General features: G+C 37.4%; 1 protein-coding gene and 1 pseudogene across 2 annotated transcripts in view; both read left to right on the top strand.

Moving 5' to 3' along the window:
* Positions 1-18,400, top strand: part of LOC112197268 — a 98,937-nt pseudogene that overhangs the window by 15,640 nt on the left and 64,897 nt on the right.
* The window catches only part of LOC112197259 (disease resistance protein RUN1-like), a 29,803-nt gene continuing 19,113 nt past the window's right edge, over positions 7,711-18,400 (top strand). The window contains exons 1-10 of one of the 2 annotated variants that reach the window (XM_040517588.1): positions 7,711-8,246; positions 8,334-9,435; positions 9,570-9,851; positions 9,981-10,877; positions 11,042-11,817; positions 11,948-12,021; positions 12,101-12,225; positions 13,330-13,512; positions 13,646-14,000; positions 16,486-17,204. In XM_040517588.1, coding sequence (XP_040373522.1) covers positions 7,726-8,246; positions 8,334-9,435; positions 9,570-9,851; positions 9,981-10,877; positions 11,042-11,536 — 3,297 coding nt within the window. In that variant the 5' untranslated portion in view covers positions 7,711-7,725 and the 3' untranslated portion in view covers positions 11,537-11,817; positions 11,948-12,021; positions 12,101-12,225; ... (1 more) ...; positions 13,646-14,000; positions 16,486-17,204. Of the gene's footprint in view, positions 8,247-8,333; positions 9,436-9,569; positions 9,852-9,980; positions 10,878-11,041; positions 11,818-11,947; positions 12,022-12,100; positions 12,226-13,329; positions 13,513-13,645; positions 14,001-14,120; positions 15,040-16,485; positions 17,205-18,400 lie in introns of those variants that run through there. The other variant, XM_024337881.2, reaches the window with a different exon arrangement.

Here is an 18,400-nt window from a genome sequence, read left to right as displayed (position 1 = left end):
AAAAAATTTCCCTCCCACCTTGCTCAAATTTGGGTCGAAATTTTGACTCACCTTGTACAACAGTATAGTTGTTTATGTTGTATGAGCAAAATATCATACAACACATTTTTTTGTTTGTGTTGTGCAAGTTTGGAAGAAAATTAGATGTTCCCAAAATGAGTCTTTAGCGCCAAAACGGCTAAGTTTTAGGTGAAATACAGGTACATGATTGTAAGATCCTATAACGGAATGGCCTATTTTCGTTGTGTGAATTGAGTTTGTGAGTTTGTGATTCGCACTAGGCGGGAGAAATGAGTTTGTGATTCGCACTAGGCGGGAGATTTGCTTGCTGGGTTCAGAAGTTGAAGTTTCAAGTGTAGACTATCAGACAACCAAAATTATTTATGCGTTGTCTGAATTGATTATACAAAATAAAAAATTAGACTTAATGCACATTATCTCCCACTTAGCCGTTTTCAACACTTGGATAGTCTTCGAGTAAAACAGCAAGACTTCTTCTCAAAGCAGAACCCATCTTCTTGTCTTAAAGAATTGAACCCATCTTCTTCTCGTGGGGTTCTTATTCTCAAAACTCATCTTCTCCAACAAAACCCATCTTATTCTCAAAACTCATCTTCTCGATCAAAACTCATCTTCTCTGTCTTCGCAAAACACCAACACCATCTTCGCAAAACACCATCTTAGCCATCTTCTTCTGAAAATCTGTCTTCGTAAAACACCATCACCATCTTTACAAAACCCATCTTAGCCATCGATATCACCATCTTCTCAAAACACTCGATTCAAGTTGAAGATGAGGAGAAAGAAAATGGGGTTCTTCTGGGCTACTAGATTAGATTAGGGTTCTTCGATCTTGAGGTTTACAACGACGATTTGGGGATGTGTGGGCTACTCGATTTGGGGGTTTCACGGCTACTCTATTTGGGGTTTTCACGGCTCTTCATCCTCTCTTCGCAATCACACTCGTCATCTCATTCATTGCTTCTGGTAACTATTCCTCTTAAATTTGTTCACCATTTAATTCTTTTTTACCTGGGGAATTCTGAAGTTGAATGATAGAGGTATGTGACAATTCTAGTAATTTCTGATTTCTGGGCATGGATCTACAGGTTGGTAACTGGCGCGGAATTTATATATCTCATTAGCCTCATAATCGCCAATTGCCAACAAACGATAACGAAGAAGAAGATAACCAAATCCCAAGACTCTGCAATTTGCTCACTCTTACTCTCATTCTCTCACTCCAATGGAAGCTTTGGGATTTCCGTCTCTGAATACTCACACCATTTCGTGCTCTAGTTTTCAAAAACGAAAACCCACCAAATTACCATATGAAACAAACCATTTTTCAAGCTCTTCTTCAAAACCAAAAGGACCCTCTTACAGATTCCACCATTTTATAAGTAAATTCTCAACCTTTTTTATGTTCTGGTTACTGGGTTCCTCTTCTTATTTAAGTTTTCTTGTCTATTTTCTAACTTGGGTTGTTTTCAATTCATCGTAGGAGTGCTACAAGAATGCAAGCTGACAACGAAGAATTGGAGTTGAAGCATGAGAGATATGGTTGCTGCCAAAAAGAATGGTATATATGTTGCTATGGAACTGAGAGTGAAAGAGAGAGACTTGCTCTTTTACTTTACAGATTATAATGTTTTATGTTGCATTTAGATATATTACTGTGGTTAGTTTGGAGTTTAGTTGTTTGATATAAATTAGGGACGGAAAGATTAAACCTTTAACACCAAGGGAAGCTGGGTATGCAATTCAGCTATCTAAGTTCTAACAAAACCCTTCTTGATGTTAAGTCGTCCCTCTATAGAACACAAAAAGATAGACACAGCTTAATATAATATAATGTTTCCTTTCTATATTTGTTATTGTGACACCAATTGAAATTGCTCGAACACAGCACGCTTCAATTAAGAATATTTAACTACATCACCAACTCCATTGTATGCTTTATGTTTCTTTTCCAATGATCTGGACATTGGCTCTTGTCATTTTGCCATTTAATTCCCATTTCAAAATGAAGCTGCAGCATGCTATAGTTTATAGAGTAGGGCTTAATTATATATGAAGTCTTATCTTCATGTGTCTTGATCACTTTCCACCGCCAAAACTTGTCAACAAAAGACATGACCACGAGGAGATGACTTTGTTGCTGCAAGTTTTGGACCACCACCACTTGGTCTGCTTGCTTTATTCCACCGCTTGTCCTTTTTTTGTTTTTTGTTTTTTCTTTTAAAAAAAAAAGCTTATCCACCATGGAAGTAGTAATTAAGACAGCTGATTTCATTTTGAGGTGTTAGATTGAGATAAAGTTTAGATTTTTTTGTTGTTCTGAAGTTGGTTTTGGTTTTCGAGTTGCAGGGAGGAATCGATCGAAGTTCTAAGAACAACAAATCTGGGTCGAAATTTGCTTCTGATTCTAAAAGTGGGTCTCGAAAGAAAATTGAATGTCAGCATACCATTACCCTTTTGTTGAACTTCAGGTATGATTTTTTGGCTCAAGGATTATTCGTATTATGAGCTCAAATTGCAGTTTGTTTTCTAATGTATACTAAGCAGCATTTTCTGGTTTGTAAGTTCATGAGCATATGACAGATTGCTTGATCTGCTTTGAAGAAGATTATGCAGCTCTTGCTTGTTATTATTACTTGTCTGAATGGTCACTTGTATTTATACCTGTTGGCTTCTCTGCAGTTGGGTTGTTGTTTTGCCATGTGGTTCCCGCAAACCTACCAAGTCTTACAAGTTGGAGCTTGCAATATATTCTAGTATGCAGGTACGTAGAGTAGGAGGTTATATTTTGTTTACTTGTTCTTAATTTTGTATGCATACATTGAAGTCAAGTCACAATTAGTGTATGCTTTAGATGATTGCTTGGAGATGATATGATTAGCACTAGGTTGAGTTAATGTTCTGGCCACATTTGAAATTATATAACTGTTATCTACTAGACTGTTTGTTTTTTTTTTTCCTTTGTTAAACATGTTAATAAATCATCCCTTAAATTGTGCCAGAAACTGCAAGTTTGAGCCTTTGTATCAGTACGACTTCTTCATGAAAGTTGTTGGAAGTTGCGTTTTCTATACCTTGCTCGAAAATCATGATAATCCAACGGTTAATTTGTTCTCCATCAAGGTGAGACAGCTTACAGTTCAGTGAAAATCCTGTTCTAAGATACCACTGATATTTGATTCTAATTCGTGTTTGTATGTCCAATCCTCTTTCAAATTCTGTTTCTACTCAGATTGGGTCATGTTTCTCCATCGACATTTGAGTTAACTTCATGAAGTTTACATCTCCATCTTGAGTTCACACAATTGATTTTACAATTGGTAAGTTTTGCCCCAATATGTTGAATTCCATCTTTTCTAGTTAAATTATCATATAGAATCTCATATTCATTAAGTTTTGTGATACTTAAACTTACCATTTGCACCTGTTATGACTTGGTCTTTCCCTTTATCTCATATCAAAACCTTGTTATGGCTTATTCATACTCAAAGTTCATTCATATCAGAACCTGACCTTCTGGACTTTTACTTATCAAATCTATACGGCTCTTGATTGTGTTTATGCTGAGATTTTAGTTCATAAACCTAGACATGTCAAGAATCCATCACCAACTGGTTTGATGTCAATCGGAGTCAAAATGAATTTTTGACAAATTTTCTAAGTTGATAGAATGCAGCTGGAATTTTTAAGAAGAACTGAACAGTTCAGGCTGTTTGCATCCATCTTTTCCCTTACTTCTCGAACGCCAATTTTCTTGAAATTTTAGTATGTTGTACCTTGATATGTCAGCTTTAGTTCTGGAAAGTTTCAAGTTCACTGCTGTTCAGATGAATTTTTAATAAATCTCCAAGCATCATCAGTTCCTACCTCAAACTCACTTGTATCTGCATTCGCATCAAAAACTTAGGCGTAAGTATTGTTTGTTAATTAATCTTAATCAATATGATTTTTGAAAGTGATTTAGAATCAAAGAAATTGGATATTTTTCAGATAAAGTACATCAGTAATGCTGTGGTACCACTCTCGACTCAATTAAAATTCATATGTTCCTTTCTGCAAAATTTTATTGTATTTAATTCTCCTCTGTTTTGAATAAATTTCAGGATGAAATGAAGCAGCTAGCTAAGAGTGAGAGGATGGCAATTCATATATCAAATGTAGCAAATTTGCTGCTCTTTTCTGCAAAAGTTTATGCTTCAATCATGAGTAGATCACTGGCAGTTATTGCCTCTACCTTGGATTCCCCCTTGGATCTCATGTCTGGCTTTATTTTGTGGTTCACTGCCCATGCCATGAGAAAGCCAAACCGCTTTCATTATCCTATTGGAAAGAAACGTATGCAACCAGCGGTTAGGCATCATCAATCTTGCTAACTAGGGAAATTCTGAAAATAACTATATTTTTTTCTGACAACTATTGATGAGTTAATAGAGAGATAGCATTGGTTGAGCAAAGACTATATGTTAGTTCGGTTCCTAGATGCCAATTTTAGTACTAGAAGTTAGCGATATGACATCTTAATGACATCTTATTAACATTTTGAGTAAAAGTTTGAGTAGCTAGGAGTGAGTACCGTTGACCTGCAATAATCAGTATAATGTGTCAGACATGCAAAGTTGTGTCCACATTGTGGATGATGAATCTTTGTTTCTGTTCTTTGTATATCTCTAGGTTCTCTACTAATTATGCTTGCTCATGCAGGGTATCATTGTCTTTGCATCTGTTATGGCAACTCTTGGACTGCAAATATTGCTTGAGTCTGCTCGGGAACTCGTCTCAAAGGTAAGCGATCCATTTGTTGTGCATATACGTATGTGTAAAATCGATTTTGTGGATTTTACATCTTTTGGGAGGATTGAAAACTGAGTTGACATCTCAGTTTTAACTTTGAGTTCAATTACTTTAGCTTCTGAGTTTCTGTCCTTGGGTACTTTTCAACATAATCTGGAGGTGTTTGAGAAATTAGTTCTTATTTTCTGTCGTGTTTTGCTCTTGAAACTTATAATTTATCTACAGCTCACTTTGTTCTCCTCTCCCCTTTGTTTTCCCAAATTTCTTCACAAGTAACTGTTATTGGTTTGGGTATTGAACGTTTTGAATAACTTTGGTATTTTAACATCCTTTTCTTCTCAAAAGTCTCTCTCTTTCTTTGTTCTGTTATTCACATCTTTCATATGCGTCTATTTTCTTTGTTAGTATGCAACACTAAGTGTTTGCTTTATTGTCAATCAAGTTGATTTTCTTATCGAGTGGAGATTGCAATTTTTGTTATTATGTCTATTTTTGTTTCTTTCTTCTTGAAATATAACTTGAATTATGAAACCTAATTCAAGGTGTATTTATGTTCTGTTAGGTGTTGAGGGAGCTACTTGAGCTCGTTTGTTTTCTGTAACATGTTTGGACAATCTTCCTTGTACAGAGGTGAGTGGATATTGATTGTTCTATTTACATTGAGTTCTTGTTATCATGTTGGATGTGCTTGGTTTAATAACCATGATGTGGTGACTGATGATTGTGAGAGTGGAGTTCAAAGTTGTGAACTACGGTGAACTTTTGATTTATGTTGTGAAAGCATAAAACTATAGATGTTGTTAATTAACCTCATTCTTTTAGAAGAGCCCGTGTTTGTATGCTGGACTGAAATGTTTTAGTTAACTCTAAAAGGGCATGTTTTTGTTTTGCTATACCCTTTAACACTTTAGAAACTGGGAGTGTATTTACTATTACGTTTGTTTGTTTTGGTAGTCATTTGCATATGGAAAAAAGATTTGATCTTATCCTGTGGACACAAGTGCTTAGTTCGTAATACAAGGTAAATATAAGTCTTTGTATTTTGTCTTTCTCTGCAGCTTCTTGCTTGTGTCATTTTGCCATGTTGCTCATGGGTAGTGTGGCTTTTGATGTAGGAGTATTGTATGCAGCTTCTTGAAACAAGTTGATGTGGCGGCAGAAGTAGAAGAAAAAAACAGGAGTTGCAGGAGCAAGCATTAGTCGTGGCTGAAGTGGGCAAGCAATCTCATAAATAGTCTAATAAACAATATATGATCCATTTCTAGCACACTAGTGTCTTTGTCCCAGATGCAATGTTAAACAATAAATTGTCACCGATTCATGATTTTGTGGAACAATATAATACGAATTGTATTTTGGTGGATCCAATGTACTTTGAAGTTTAAAATATGAGTTGGAGTACTATTAGTTCATTTGATTGTTTGCATCAAATTTTATTTCCATTTGATCACTACTGTTCATTAGGTAAAATGAATGTTTAAATGATCATACAACAGATTTCTCATTTATCAGACAATGGTTTTTTTCAAAAAATAAGTCTTCTAATTTACTCTCACACAACAGAAAGCACTAGAACCCCATTGTCTGACAAGGCTTAACAAACAACGGATTTAAATAAATTCTGTTGTCTGAAAGCAGCGCCTCAATTGCTGGGCAGCTGTGCCTGGCATCTGCCGAGCCATCTGTCGAGCCATCACACAACAGTTATAACACATATCTGTTGTCTGTGTGTTTCTCAGACAACTGTGTTCCACCGTTGTCTGATTTTTTATCAGACAACGGCTCGCTCTACAACGGTGGCACTCTAAATCAGACAACAGTTTCTGTCTGTCGTCTGATAAGTTTTTTGGCATAGTGATTCTCCGCTAAGCGAAACACCGCTAGTGGAGTTTCTCACTTTCAAAATCTCCAGAAGGACAAAGTCTCCACTACGCGACACACCGCTTGCGGAACGTCTCTTTGTCAAATTTTGCAAAAGAGAAATTCTCCTCCAAGCGACACACCGCTAGCGGAATTTCTCACTTCCAGAATCCGGCACAGGAGAAATTCTCCGCTAAGCAAAACACCGCTAACGGAACTCCTCACTACCAGAATTCTCAAAACGAGGTCTCTGCCAACCGCGGTCTTCCTCTGACGCCCCTTTGTATTTTACTTGACAAGTGTCGCTAACGCTACGACTCCATCAATAACGGTCCGAGCTTGGACCAGCATTAACAAGGTTCCGCTACCGCGGCATCTCAGACATTAACATATTGTAATATGGGGTTCAGGCTCTAAATCCCCCTTTTGCATTCTTCAAGGCTTGAGGGCAGCCACACCAACCCCATTTTAAAAAAAAAAAAAAAAAGGCACTGAGAATATACGACACAACTAAAAACTACATTTTCTCTTCAGATAATTCATTTATTATCAACCGAATACAAAACTGGGGCTGTAAATACTCCAAGAGGAGCGGTCCTTAAAATAGGTCTTTTCCTTTTCCTTTTCCTTTTCCTTTTCGGATTGCATAAAATACAGCCTTAAAAATCAACCGACTGTGCCCTTAAGACTGTCAAATGATTTTAAATGCATGCAATCTCTACCATAGAGAATACACAATTTTCTTGTTCCATCTGAAAACTTTCGGTTCCATCAAGCATCTAAGTAATGAATTTCCAAGTCTTCTAAGTCATCACCAGTACTAAAAGAAAAAGAAAAAGGGATTCTTCCAAGAATCCATGTCCATGTCAAAAAGAAAAAGTGAAAGCATAAAATTAACTATACTTTGCAAGTGCGCCTAGTGAGTTTATACTTTTTTTTTTCTATCGATTGGGAATTAACTATATAATTGGACAGTTGAGACCTACAATGCAAAAGCACTCTAGGAATGCAACATTCAATTGATCGAGCAAACCAAAGAACGAAAAGCAAAATATGGCTTCTCTGACCAATGAAGCAGCCAGTTCTTCATCTTCTTCTCTCCCACATTCTTCTACTGATCACCGAAATCATTACACATACGAGGTGTTTTTGAGTTTTCGAGGCGAGGATACACGCTTTAATTTTACAGATCATTTGCACACTGCTTTGTGTCAGAAGGGAATTGAGACCTTTAGAGATGATAAGCTTAGCAGAGGAGAGGACATATCACAAGAGCTCCTTAAAGCAATTGAGGAGTCCAGAGTTTCAATCATTATCTTCTCTCAAAACTATGCTTCCTCAAGGTGGTGCCTAGATGAACTGGTCAAGATACTTGAATGCAGAAAATCAAGAGGACACGAGGTTAGACCGATTTTCTACAAGGTGGATCCCTCAGATGTCCGACACCAAAGAGGTGCTTTCGGTGAGGCATTTGCTACGCTTGATCAATACAAATACAAGGATAACATGGACAAATGGAAGGCAGCTCTTAAGGAAGCAACAGATTTGTCTGGATGGCCTTTCAAGGATGGCGAGTATATCTTTAACCCCTCCACTAGCTATTTAATTATATATATATTCTTGAAGTATTTGATTTTGTATATATGCTTTTAAATTCATAGGTATGAGGGTAAATTTATCAGGAAGATTGTTGGGGAGTTGTCCGCCCGAGTAGTAAACCCTTCATGTATGTTGCAAATAGCTACACATCCAATTGGAATAGAGTCTTGTAGACAAGACGTCAACAAACTTTTACATGCCAAGGAAAATATTGTTTGCATGGTAGGCATATGGGGGCCCGGTGGAATAGGAAAGACTACAATTGCGAAAGCTGTGTTTAATTCAATTCGCCATAAGTTTGAAGGTAGCTGTTTCTTGGAAGATGTTAGATCAAATGGCCTAGCCCCACTACAAGAGAGACTTTTGTTCGATATTTTCAGGGACTCAACTTTGAAGGTGTGCAATGTTGATCAAGGAGTCAATTTTATAAAGACAGGGATGCAAAAAAAAAAAGTTCTTTTAGTGCTTGATGACGTGAGTCATTCTAGCCAATTACATAATTTAGTTCCATCCCATGATTGTTTTGGGCCTGGCAGTAGAATTCTCATAACAACAAGAGATAAACGTTGGCTAATTGCCCATCAAGTTGATGAAGTATATGAGGTCAAGATGTTAAATGATCGTCAAGCTTTGAATTTGTTTAGTTTGAATGCATTCAAAAGAAATGATCCTCCAGGTGATTATATGGAACTTGCACAACGTGTTGTACACTATGCCCAGGGCCTTCCATTAGCTTTGATAGTTTTAGGCTCTTATCTATTTTGTAAAAGCAAGGATGAGTGGGAAGCTACATTAGATGGTTGTAAAGGAGAAGATCCACACATAGAGATAATAAACGTTCTCAAAATAAGTTATGATGCTCTGGGAGTAGATTTAAAAGGATATTTTCTTGATATCGCTTGTTTCTTTAAGGGCAAGTATGTAGACAATGTGAAACCAATACTAGAAGCTTGCTACGACCTCAAATCATTGACTGGTATTGCACAACTCAAACAAAAGGCCTTAATTAGAATTGACTATGAGACTTTCAAGGGTGGTAGGATTTGGATGCATGACTTGATAGAAGAAATGGGTAAAGAAATAGTGCGTCAAGAGGGTGAATCTGGCGGAAGGAGTAGATTGTGGAATTATGATGATGCCGACCATGTTTTAACAGATAATATAGTAAGTATCTAATCTAGTAACTAAAATTTCTTTTTGAGATCTTGAAGCTAGGAGATTTTGAAACACATATTTACTAGCTTGTGCTTTCAAATTGCTATATATGTTAACAATAATTGCTTTCTTTCATTTTGCAGGGAACAAAGAAAATAAAAGGCATCGAAGTAGAGGGGCAGCTAGGAAAAACGATATGTTTGAATGCTAAAAGCTTTTCAGAGATGAAAAATCTTAGATACTTTGTTAGCGATTATTTTGCACACTATTCTGGGAATATCGATTATCTATCCAATGAGTTGAGGTGGCTTAATTGGTCCGGATGTCCGATACAATCATTTCCTTCAAATTTTCATCCAAGGAAACTTGTTGCGCTCCATATTCCATACAGCCGTTTTATCAGACGATTATGGGAGGGACTGAAGGTACTTTAATCTAATAATCTATTTTTATTTCAAGAAAGTTTTTCTTTTATTTTTTTATATAATTAATAATGTTGCAAATTACTAGTGCTTCAGATTGGTTGATCTTTTCTTTTTTTCCTTGCCGCACAGAATTTTCCAATTCTAACATCTATGGACTTAAGATGTTGTAAATCTCTAACAGAACTCCCGAACTTCACCGGAATACCCAACTTGAAAGAGCTGAATTTATATGGTTGTGAAAGTTTAGTTGTGGTTCATCAGTCCGTTGGATTCCTAGATAAGCTTGTGACCTTGAGTCTTGAAGGCTGCTATAAACTTGTTAAGTTGCCAACCGAAATTAGCTTGAAATCTCTCATTGCTATGGATCTTAGTGATTGTTGTAGGCTAGAGGAATTTCCAAAAATTATTGGAAAGATGGATTCCTTTAAAAAGTTGAACCTATCACACACTAGCATTAAAGAATTGCATTCATCAATTGGAAATCTCATGGGGCTTAATGAGTTGAATCTAGCAGATTGTAAAAATCTTACAACAATACCATGCAGCATATATGAGTTACAAAATCTAGAGATCCTAGATGTGAGTGGATGCTCAAATCTCATTACATTTCCAACAAAAGCAAGCATTTCATATGATCATGACAGTCGTTCATTAGCGCTTCCCAAGCTCCGTGCACTGAGAATCAACAGATGTAATTTATCAACTGCTGATTTCATTGGGAGTCTTGGTTGCTTGGAAACATTAACCGAACTTGATCTCTCAAGTAACAATTTTGTCAGTGTTCCTGCACTTGGCAAATTTGTCAACTTGCCAAGGATTGACTTGTATTGTTGCAAGAGACTTCGAGAGATTCCAGAGCTGCCACCAAATATACTCAAGGTAAATGCAAGGGATTGCGAATCACTGGAGAGATTCTTGATATTGCCCAAGTCTTTGAAAATGCTAGAGATGAACTTGTGGAATTGCCATAGATTTAGTTACAGTCTGTGCTATGACATGATGGAAAATATTTTGCTGAATAATCAGGTCTGTTTATTCTCTCTCTCTCTCGTTTTGTTTTATGACATGATGCATACACCTTATTAATAGATATGGGGTGAGACCCGCCTACATTTGAGGGGTATCTCACCTGAATTCCTATTGCTGAAAGAATACGTGCGGTATTGACGTAGTTGACATTTTTATTGCAGCACAATACCCGGTTTGGTCTTGTATTACCCGATAGTGAGGTTCCGAAGTGGTTCCACTGTTCGAAGGAGGTTGCTGCTAATGAAAAAGGTCCATCCAGTACATGTGCAATTTCTTTTGAAATCCCTAGCAAATTGAATTGGGAGAACATAGGACTGGCTGTTTGTTCTGTTCTGGAAAGACGTAGTTTTATGATTCGCGATGGAGTTGATATTTCCATCAATGGGGTATTCATACATCGGTGTGCCAAGTTGCCCAGTTGGCGCCGTTCCAATTGGCTCTATCCGACGGCAGACCATATGTGGCTAACTTATATTCCATTATCTGATGAAATAAAGGGAAAGGTGGATCAAGAGGGTTGGGGGCTAACTTATCAGTGTCAAGTTGAATTTTACTCCTCCGCTCAAATCAAAAGCTGTGGGGTTCACCTCGTATGCCAACCACCGAGAGTGGCGGCGATTATCACCATCAACAAGAGCAGGAGGAGCAACCAATAGGAATGATTCCTCAGATATATGGTGGAGTCCACCGGATCAAATCTTCCAGACTTCTGATTGGCAAGCAACTCTTGATCTTTTTTCCATTTCACAGTTGACTCTAGCGAATCTTGATCCTACCTCACCAGCCACTCCAGAGTTCCAACAATAATGCCATGCATTTAGATATGTTCTTTCAGAGACAGATGGGTTTGAAGCCAAAACTTGACAATCCAACTGCTATTTATTTTACTTCGAGCTTCAAACTGTGAGAACCTGATCAAGATTTCAACTATTTTCAGGTTTGGCTTTCCTCTCTGTTCTTAAGTTCTGCAGATTTGATGTTTTGCTAGGCAGTTACAAAATTCGGAATTGAGTAAACTGCATCAATTAATCAGCATATCATATTAATCTGAACTCACCATTTACAAGGTTTACTTGCGCCTTAAGAAACAGGAGCAAAAGTACTTGGTTAAATCAGGAAACAACATCGGTGTCAAATTAAGGTTTCCATCACTAATGCCAATTTTGATTTCTAATGTTTCTGTTGGAAAACTACAGCTGACTGCTTGTATTCCATTTCAGAGATCAAGTGGGATGACTGACAAGAGTTTTCGGAGTATTAGCAAGTGACATGAGGCCCTTTAGAGGCTGCTGCAAGATCAGGATCTCTCCAACAAGTTTTTCTATTCACTAGAACTAAACAATGTGTAAGTATTAATATGCATTACCTCTTAGACTTATGTCATTTCGTTTTCCAAGTTTTGTAACTTAGAGAAAGCATAAAGTTTCAGAGTAATCCTATATTTAGAAACCTCAGATTAATAAGGCAAATGGAACATTGAAAGGATAGCTCTCATTTTCATAAGTTGCTCAACATAAACTTGAAGGTTTTTAGACGACAAAGGTGATTAGTGTTTAGGTCTTTGAAATTTAGGACAAGGTGTAGGTTGTTAAGGTGAGCTAGGACTAGAAACAGAGGAGATGGTTGAGTAGTTAAAACAGAGGAGGTGTTTTGTTTTTGAACAGAGGAGCTTTCTATGATTGTTGGATAATTATTCCATTGTATATGGCTGGTTACATATTTAAACAACTTGATCACTAGGGATGGCAATAATCCACATCGGGTAGGGTACCCATCCGGTATTCGACCCTAATGGGGAAAAATTCGGGGAAATAATTAAGGTGATGGGGATGGGGATACCCAATATTCGAATTCTGAAATCAGTTACATTATAAGCACTACATAGGTTAGTTCAAATTCATATATGCATTTGCAGTCTTAAATGATTATGGTCTATGCATTATTTTGAGTAAATAGTGGCAACAGTACACAAGGCATTGACATTGATTTTAATACTCTGAAACTGTGAATATCAGAAAAAGAGAGGACAATGACATTAATCTTTAAACTATGCGATTAAATCGATCAGTAGAGAAAAAAATGGCTCTCTGAACTTTCTCTCTTTTTTGTTTCTTTCTAGATATGCTCCAAACCCTCTGTATGAAGTACTCTCTGTATCACACTTTAATTATGTGATTAAACTTTCCTGTCTCCTAGCTAGAACTCAGATATTACAGAAACAATGAATGAATCTTTGGATTCGTTAAGAATGCAGTGATACTAGCACATGCTTTTAGAAAATGCAGAAGCATATGATCATGAAGATTCTTTCAAGCCAACTAATGGTTGTTACTAACTAACCTTACCTGCGTACTGTCTACAAACTTCTCTGATAAAAATATTTCCATAATATAATAGTTAGCAAAACCTAAAGGGCTTTTATGAGTTGCTTTGTTTTTATTGTGGACAGATGGAATCAATGAAGGCATGGTGCTTTGGATCTGGTAGGTGCTTGAGATTGGCTACATGCATGATGATGGGGAATAATGGTCTCAAAGCTGTTTTTTAGTCCTCCACATTGTTGATCCTCAATTGATTCCATTGTTGTAAGAGAACATTGGTGGTATCAGCTAGCTGGTAAATGCAAATTAAGGTAGTCCATGGTTTCATACAAATTGGTTGATATGATCCATTATTGATACTTGGTTCATTTTCTTAGTTTTCACTGTGCTACTATGTTGCCAGTTGATTGATATCATTCATGTTTGTTGCTTTTCCATTTCCAGTGGGGACTATAGACATTCCACTCTGAAAGGTTACATATTCTGGCCAAGTGGGGTACATGCTGATCCAGCTAAACTTGAAATGACTGCAAATAAGCTTGAAGCAGAAGTATATGCTAGTCACATTCCTGATTTGGACAATGTCCTGCTTAATGTTGATGAGAAGGAGAAAGAGTACTTCCTATTCACCAACCGTACCTCATCCCATTCAGAGATACATTCAGATGTATTATTCTTTCAGAGACGGAGAGATTTGAGGCTGAGACTTGAAAAGAATCTTCAGACTTCAAGCTTCCAAGTGCAAGAGCTACTCAGAATTTCAAGATATTTCACGTTTGGTATTCCTCTTTGTTCTCAGGTTGGTTTTTCTAAGCTTTTAGTTCATAGTGGTTAGTAAGATTTGGAATTAGCACAATTAGTTGCATCAACTAATCAGCATATATGGATGGCATCTGGGGTTACCATACTGCACCTTAAGAAAGAGGAGCAAGTACCTCTACTTATGTTAGGAAAGAACAAGAGTCGGATGATGCTATTTCCAGTTAAGAGGTAGAAATCAGCAATTAACTTTGGCCTCCTTCAGCACCATTGGCTGGCTTTTTATTTCCCATTCAGTGTACGTTGGCTGGCTTTCTTTATTGTTCGTAAAAGGATTCAACAAATGCAGAGGATCTGATAGTCAGATTTTGCAGCGAGGAAAGAAGTATAGAAACATCAGAAGAGTGCCGCTGGGAAAGGGTGCATAATTTCCCCGGATCTTTCCAAGTCTTCCAAGTGGTCATCTCCGAGTAAAGAAAGCGAAAAAGGAAAAAAGGGTCGTCCAAGTCATAAGATGACCATATGATTATAATGCTTTCTTCTCCAAGTCAACAAAATTATCTGTTTTCTACAAGGTGGATCCCTCACATGTACGACACCAAACAGGTGCTTTCAGTGACGCGTTTGCCACACTTGATCAATGCAAATACACGGATAGCATGGACAAATGGAGGGAAGCTCTTTTAGATGCAGCAAATTTGTCTCGATGGCCTTACGAGGAAGACCAATATGTTTTCAACCCCCCAGTAGCTAGTTAATTAAATATTTTTTTGAAGACGTGCAGCTTTAAATCATTAGTCTTCTACTTTATTTGATTTCGTATACATCCTATTAAATTTATAGGTCCGAAGCTGAATTTATCAAGGCGATTGTTGGGGACTTGTCTGCCTGAATGGTAAAGCCTTCATGTGTGTTGCATGTAGCTGCACATCCAATTGGCATAGATTCTTGTAGACAAGATGTCATCAGACTTTTAGATGTCGAGGAAAATAACATGGTAGGCATATGGGAGCCTGATGGAATAGGAAAGACCACAATTGCGAAAGATGTGTTTCATTCAGTTAGCCATAAGTTTGAAGGTAGTTGTTTCTTGACTGATGTTAGATCTAATTCAAATGGCCTAGCCCATGGCATGACAATATGCAGAAGCATATGATCATGAATATTCTTTCAAGCTAACTAATGGCTGCTACTAACTAACCTTACCTGTGTACTGTCTACAAACTTCTCTGATAATAAAAACACTTCCATAATATAATAGTTAGCAAAACGTAAAGGCCTTTGATGAGTTGCTTAGTATTTCTTGTGGACAGATGGAGTCAATGAAGGCATGGTGCTTTAGATCTAGTAGGCGCTTGAGGTTGGCTACCTGATGATGGGGAATAATGGTATCAAAATTGTTTGTAGTCCTCCTCATTGTTGATTCTCAATTGATTCCATTGTTATAGGAGAATAATATTGGTGGTATCAGCTAGCTAGGAAATGCAAAATAAGGTAGTCCCTACAAATTGGTCGATATAATCCCATTATTAACATTTGGTTTCTTTTCATTTTCTGTTCTTTTACTTTCTTACTATGTTGCTAGTTGGGCCTCCTGCTAGTTGATTGATATCATTCATTTTGGTTGCTTTTCCATTTGCAAGTGGGGACTTAAGACTTTCCACTCTGAAAGGTTACATATTCTGGCCAAGTGGGGTACATGCTGATCCAGCTGAATTTGAATTGACAGCAAATAAGCTAGAAGCAAAGGCATATGATATCTCCCCTTAGTTGTACTCTTGCTTGTACTCTTTTCCTAGTAATTCTATGCTCAAGTGCCTTTTTGTTATTGTCGACAATTTGATCAAAACATATCATGTTCAAGGAGCATGATGTTGCATTATCCAAATGGTCCATGGATTGAGCACATGGAATATGAAATTTATCACTTTAAGCAAAATCTTCCTAGCACAGGCCACAAGCATATTCAATTTTATTCTACAGTGTTCAACAATTCATAAATGAGTATGGCCAAAGATTTGTCGAACTCCTATACATCAATTTCTTTTGTATCAGAAGTTCTAGCCTGGCTTTGGCCAGATATCTTGCTTCGCGGTGTGCCTTAGGAAAAGTTACTGTAACATCTTGTTGCAGCTAATATAGGAAAATTTTGTTGGATGAAATATTATCTTAACAAAAAGGTTTGGTCCTTCTTCTTGTGCATTTCTCTAAGACAAGATGACATTTAGGAAGCTGGCATTTTGTCAGGCACCATTGTTTTTATGGATAGTAGTGCAGATTTACTAGGAGTACCTTTCTATACACAAAAGAATTTTTCTTGATCGTACCCTTGTGGCATAATTTTGAGTACACTTCACGGATTAGAAGTATTTGAAACTTAAAAAAAAGGAAGGAACAAAAATTGAGTGCGCGCCTTTTTGCAGAAGTAATAGTAGGGCCGAAGTTAGAACACACACACACACACTGGCATTCTTGTTGAAGTCTTTGTATCTCTAACTAACATGTCTTTATATGATATCGCACAGGTGTCAGAAGATCAATGCCAAGTTTACTTTTGAATGTCGTGAAGATGAGTTTATAGAATAGAAGATGCTGAGAGGATACTAAAACACTCAACAAATATTCCTGGTTTGTAATATGGTTCTCTTGAGATGAGGTTCTGAACATCTGATTTCTACATTAAACCTCAGTTTCACTGTCTGCAACTGTAATTTAGACTTTAGAGTCATGACACAATCTGGAATTTCTTTGGAGTAGTCAGACTACTGTGCAACCACATGTCCAGATTTCTTTCCTTTGGATCAAGGATGCATATGCATGTTGTAATTACTTTCCAAATAGTACAAAGTCAACCTCATCTCAAGTTTTGCCGCAGTATATTCCTCTAACTTATTGAAACGAAGCCAACGGGCGGATAAGATGCCTTTATATCCGTCAAGTATTGTTTCACTATAGGACATACAGAATTAGTAGAAAGCTGGCGTGGCATTCGATTATACTGATTTAGTTGGATGATTTTTCTCCAAGACGTCATAGTACCGTTCATAATCTACCACTACAGATTTCAGCAAGTTTTGCTGCAGTATATTCCTCTACCCTATTGAAACAGCATAAGATTTCAGTCTGTCCAGTCACAGCGTATGTTGTTCTTTGTTCTAATTCTCCGTGAAGAATGCTTGTCGAGGCTTTTCTTACACCGTAACATTCTGGGGTGCAACTCACGATAAAGAGACGATCTTTAGTAGTATGATTCGTATCATGCTGTACTTAAAGTATTCATTAGAGCCACTTAAAAGGTTAAAAATGTCATTTTGGGCTGACCGATCGATAGGAGTACTGGATCTCCACCTCAACTTTCTTCTCATTCCCCTCTAACTCATAAAACAGTAGCAACTTCACTGTTCACATCACTGAGAAAGGCCTCTGTCATAAGCACATGCGCCGAAATGGGCACTTGGATCATGCCCGGAAGGTGTTTGATGAAATGCTTGAGAGAAAGACTGTCGCGGAGTAGTTTGATTTGTCGTTATGTCAAAGGAGATGGTGGTTGGCGTGATTAAACCCAATTCGATGTATGCCTCCATTATCATTGAGCCATACTTCAGGGGTAATGAGACTAAAGAAAATTAAATTCATCCTTAAGCTATGAGACTAAATTCGGAAGGGAACATAATGGCACTCCATGTATCTCTCTCTCTCTCTCTTTGTTTCCTTTCTTTCTGGAATATCCATCTGCTGCGACTTCAATCTCGGTGCAATTTTCTTCAAACCCGAAGGACTAAAGAAGTAATCTTGTTCCTTCTGCTTGTCATTTACAGGTGAATTCCAAAGCTTTCTTTGGTGGGACGACGACGACGACTAGTGTATTACGCAAACGCAGGCCTCGCTGCGCATTGTTTTCTATGAAGCCTCAAACAATGGTTTGGGTTAGCTCTAGCGAATCTGAGTGCTTTTTCCTTCTCCACTTCTCCTCTATGAATTCGTAACGGAAGTTGGAATGGATGGATTAGAGGATTTTCGCACTTTACATAAAACCAAAGAGAATGGCTTAGTTTGAGAAAATAGGATTGATTAATAGTTCATTTTTCTGTGATCGTTTGATTTTAGGAGGTAGAGGAGCAGCTACAAGCCAAATTTACAACAAATTGTTTTTTTTTTTTTTATATAGACAATGGTGGTGAAGCTGTTGGTTGGCTTGTAATTGGCCTGTGCACGGGCAAGCAAATCATCCTTCTTGGCTTTTCTATCTTTTCCTTGGAGTTGAGGCATTGATGCTAGCACGTGATATGAGAAAATGCAGAAGCATATGATCATGAAGATTCTTTCAAGCAAACTAATGGCTATCAGCAACTAAAACTTACCTGTCTACCGTCTACAAACTCCTCTGATAAAATAATAATCCTATAATGGCTATTAGCTATTAGTAGCACGGTGCTTTGG

This window comes from Rosa chinensis, chromosome 4 (genome assembly GCF_002994745.2).
Source record: "Rosa chinensis cultivar Old Blush chromosome 4, RchiOBHm-V2, whole genome shotgun sequence".
NCBI lineage: Eukaryota > Viridiplantae > Streptophyta > Magnoliopsida > Rosales > Rosaceae > Rosa > Rosa chinensis.
This window is presented reverse-complemented; position numbering and strand designations above follow the sequence as displayed.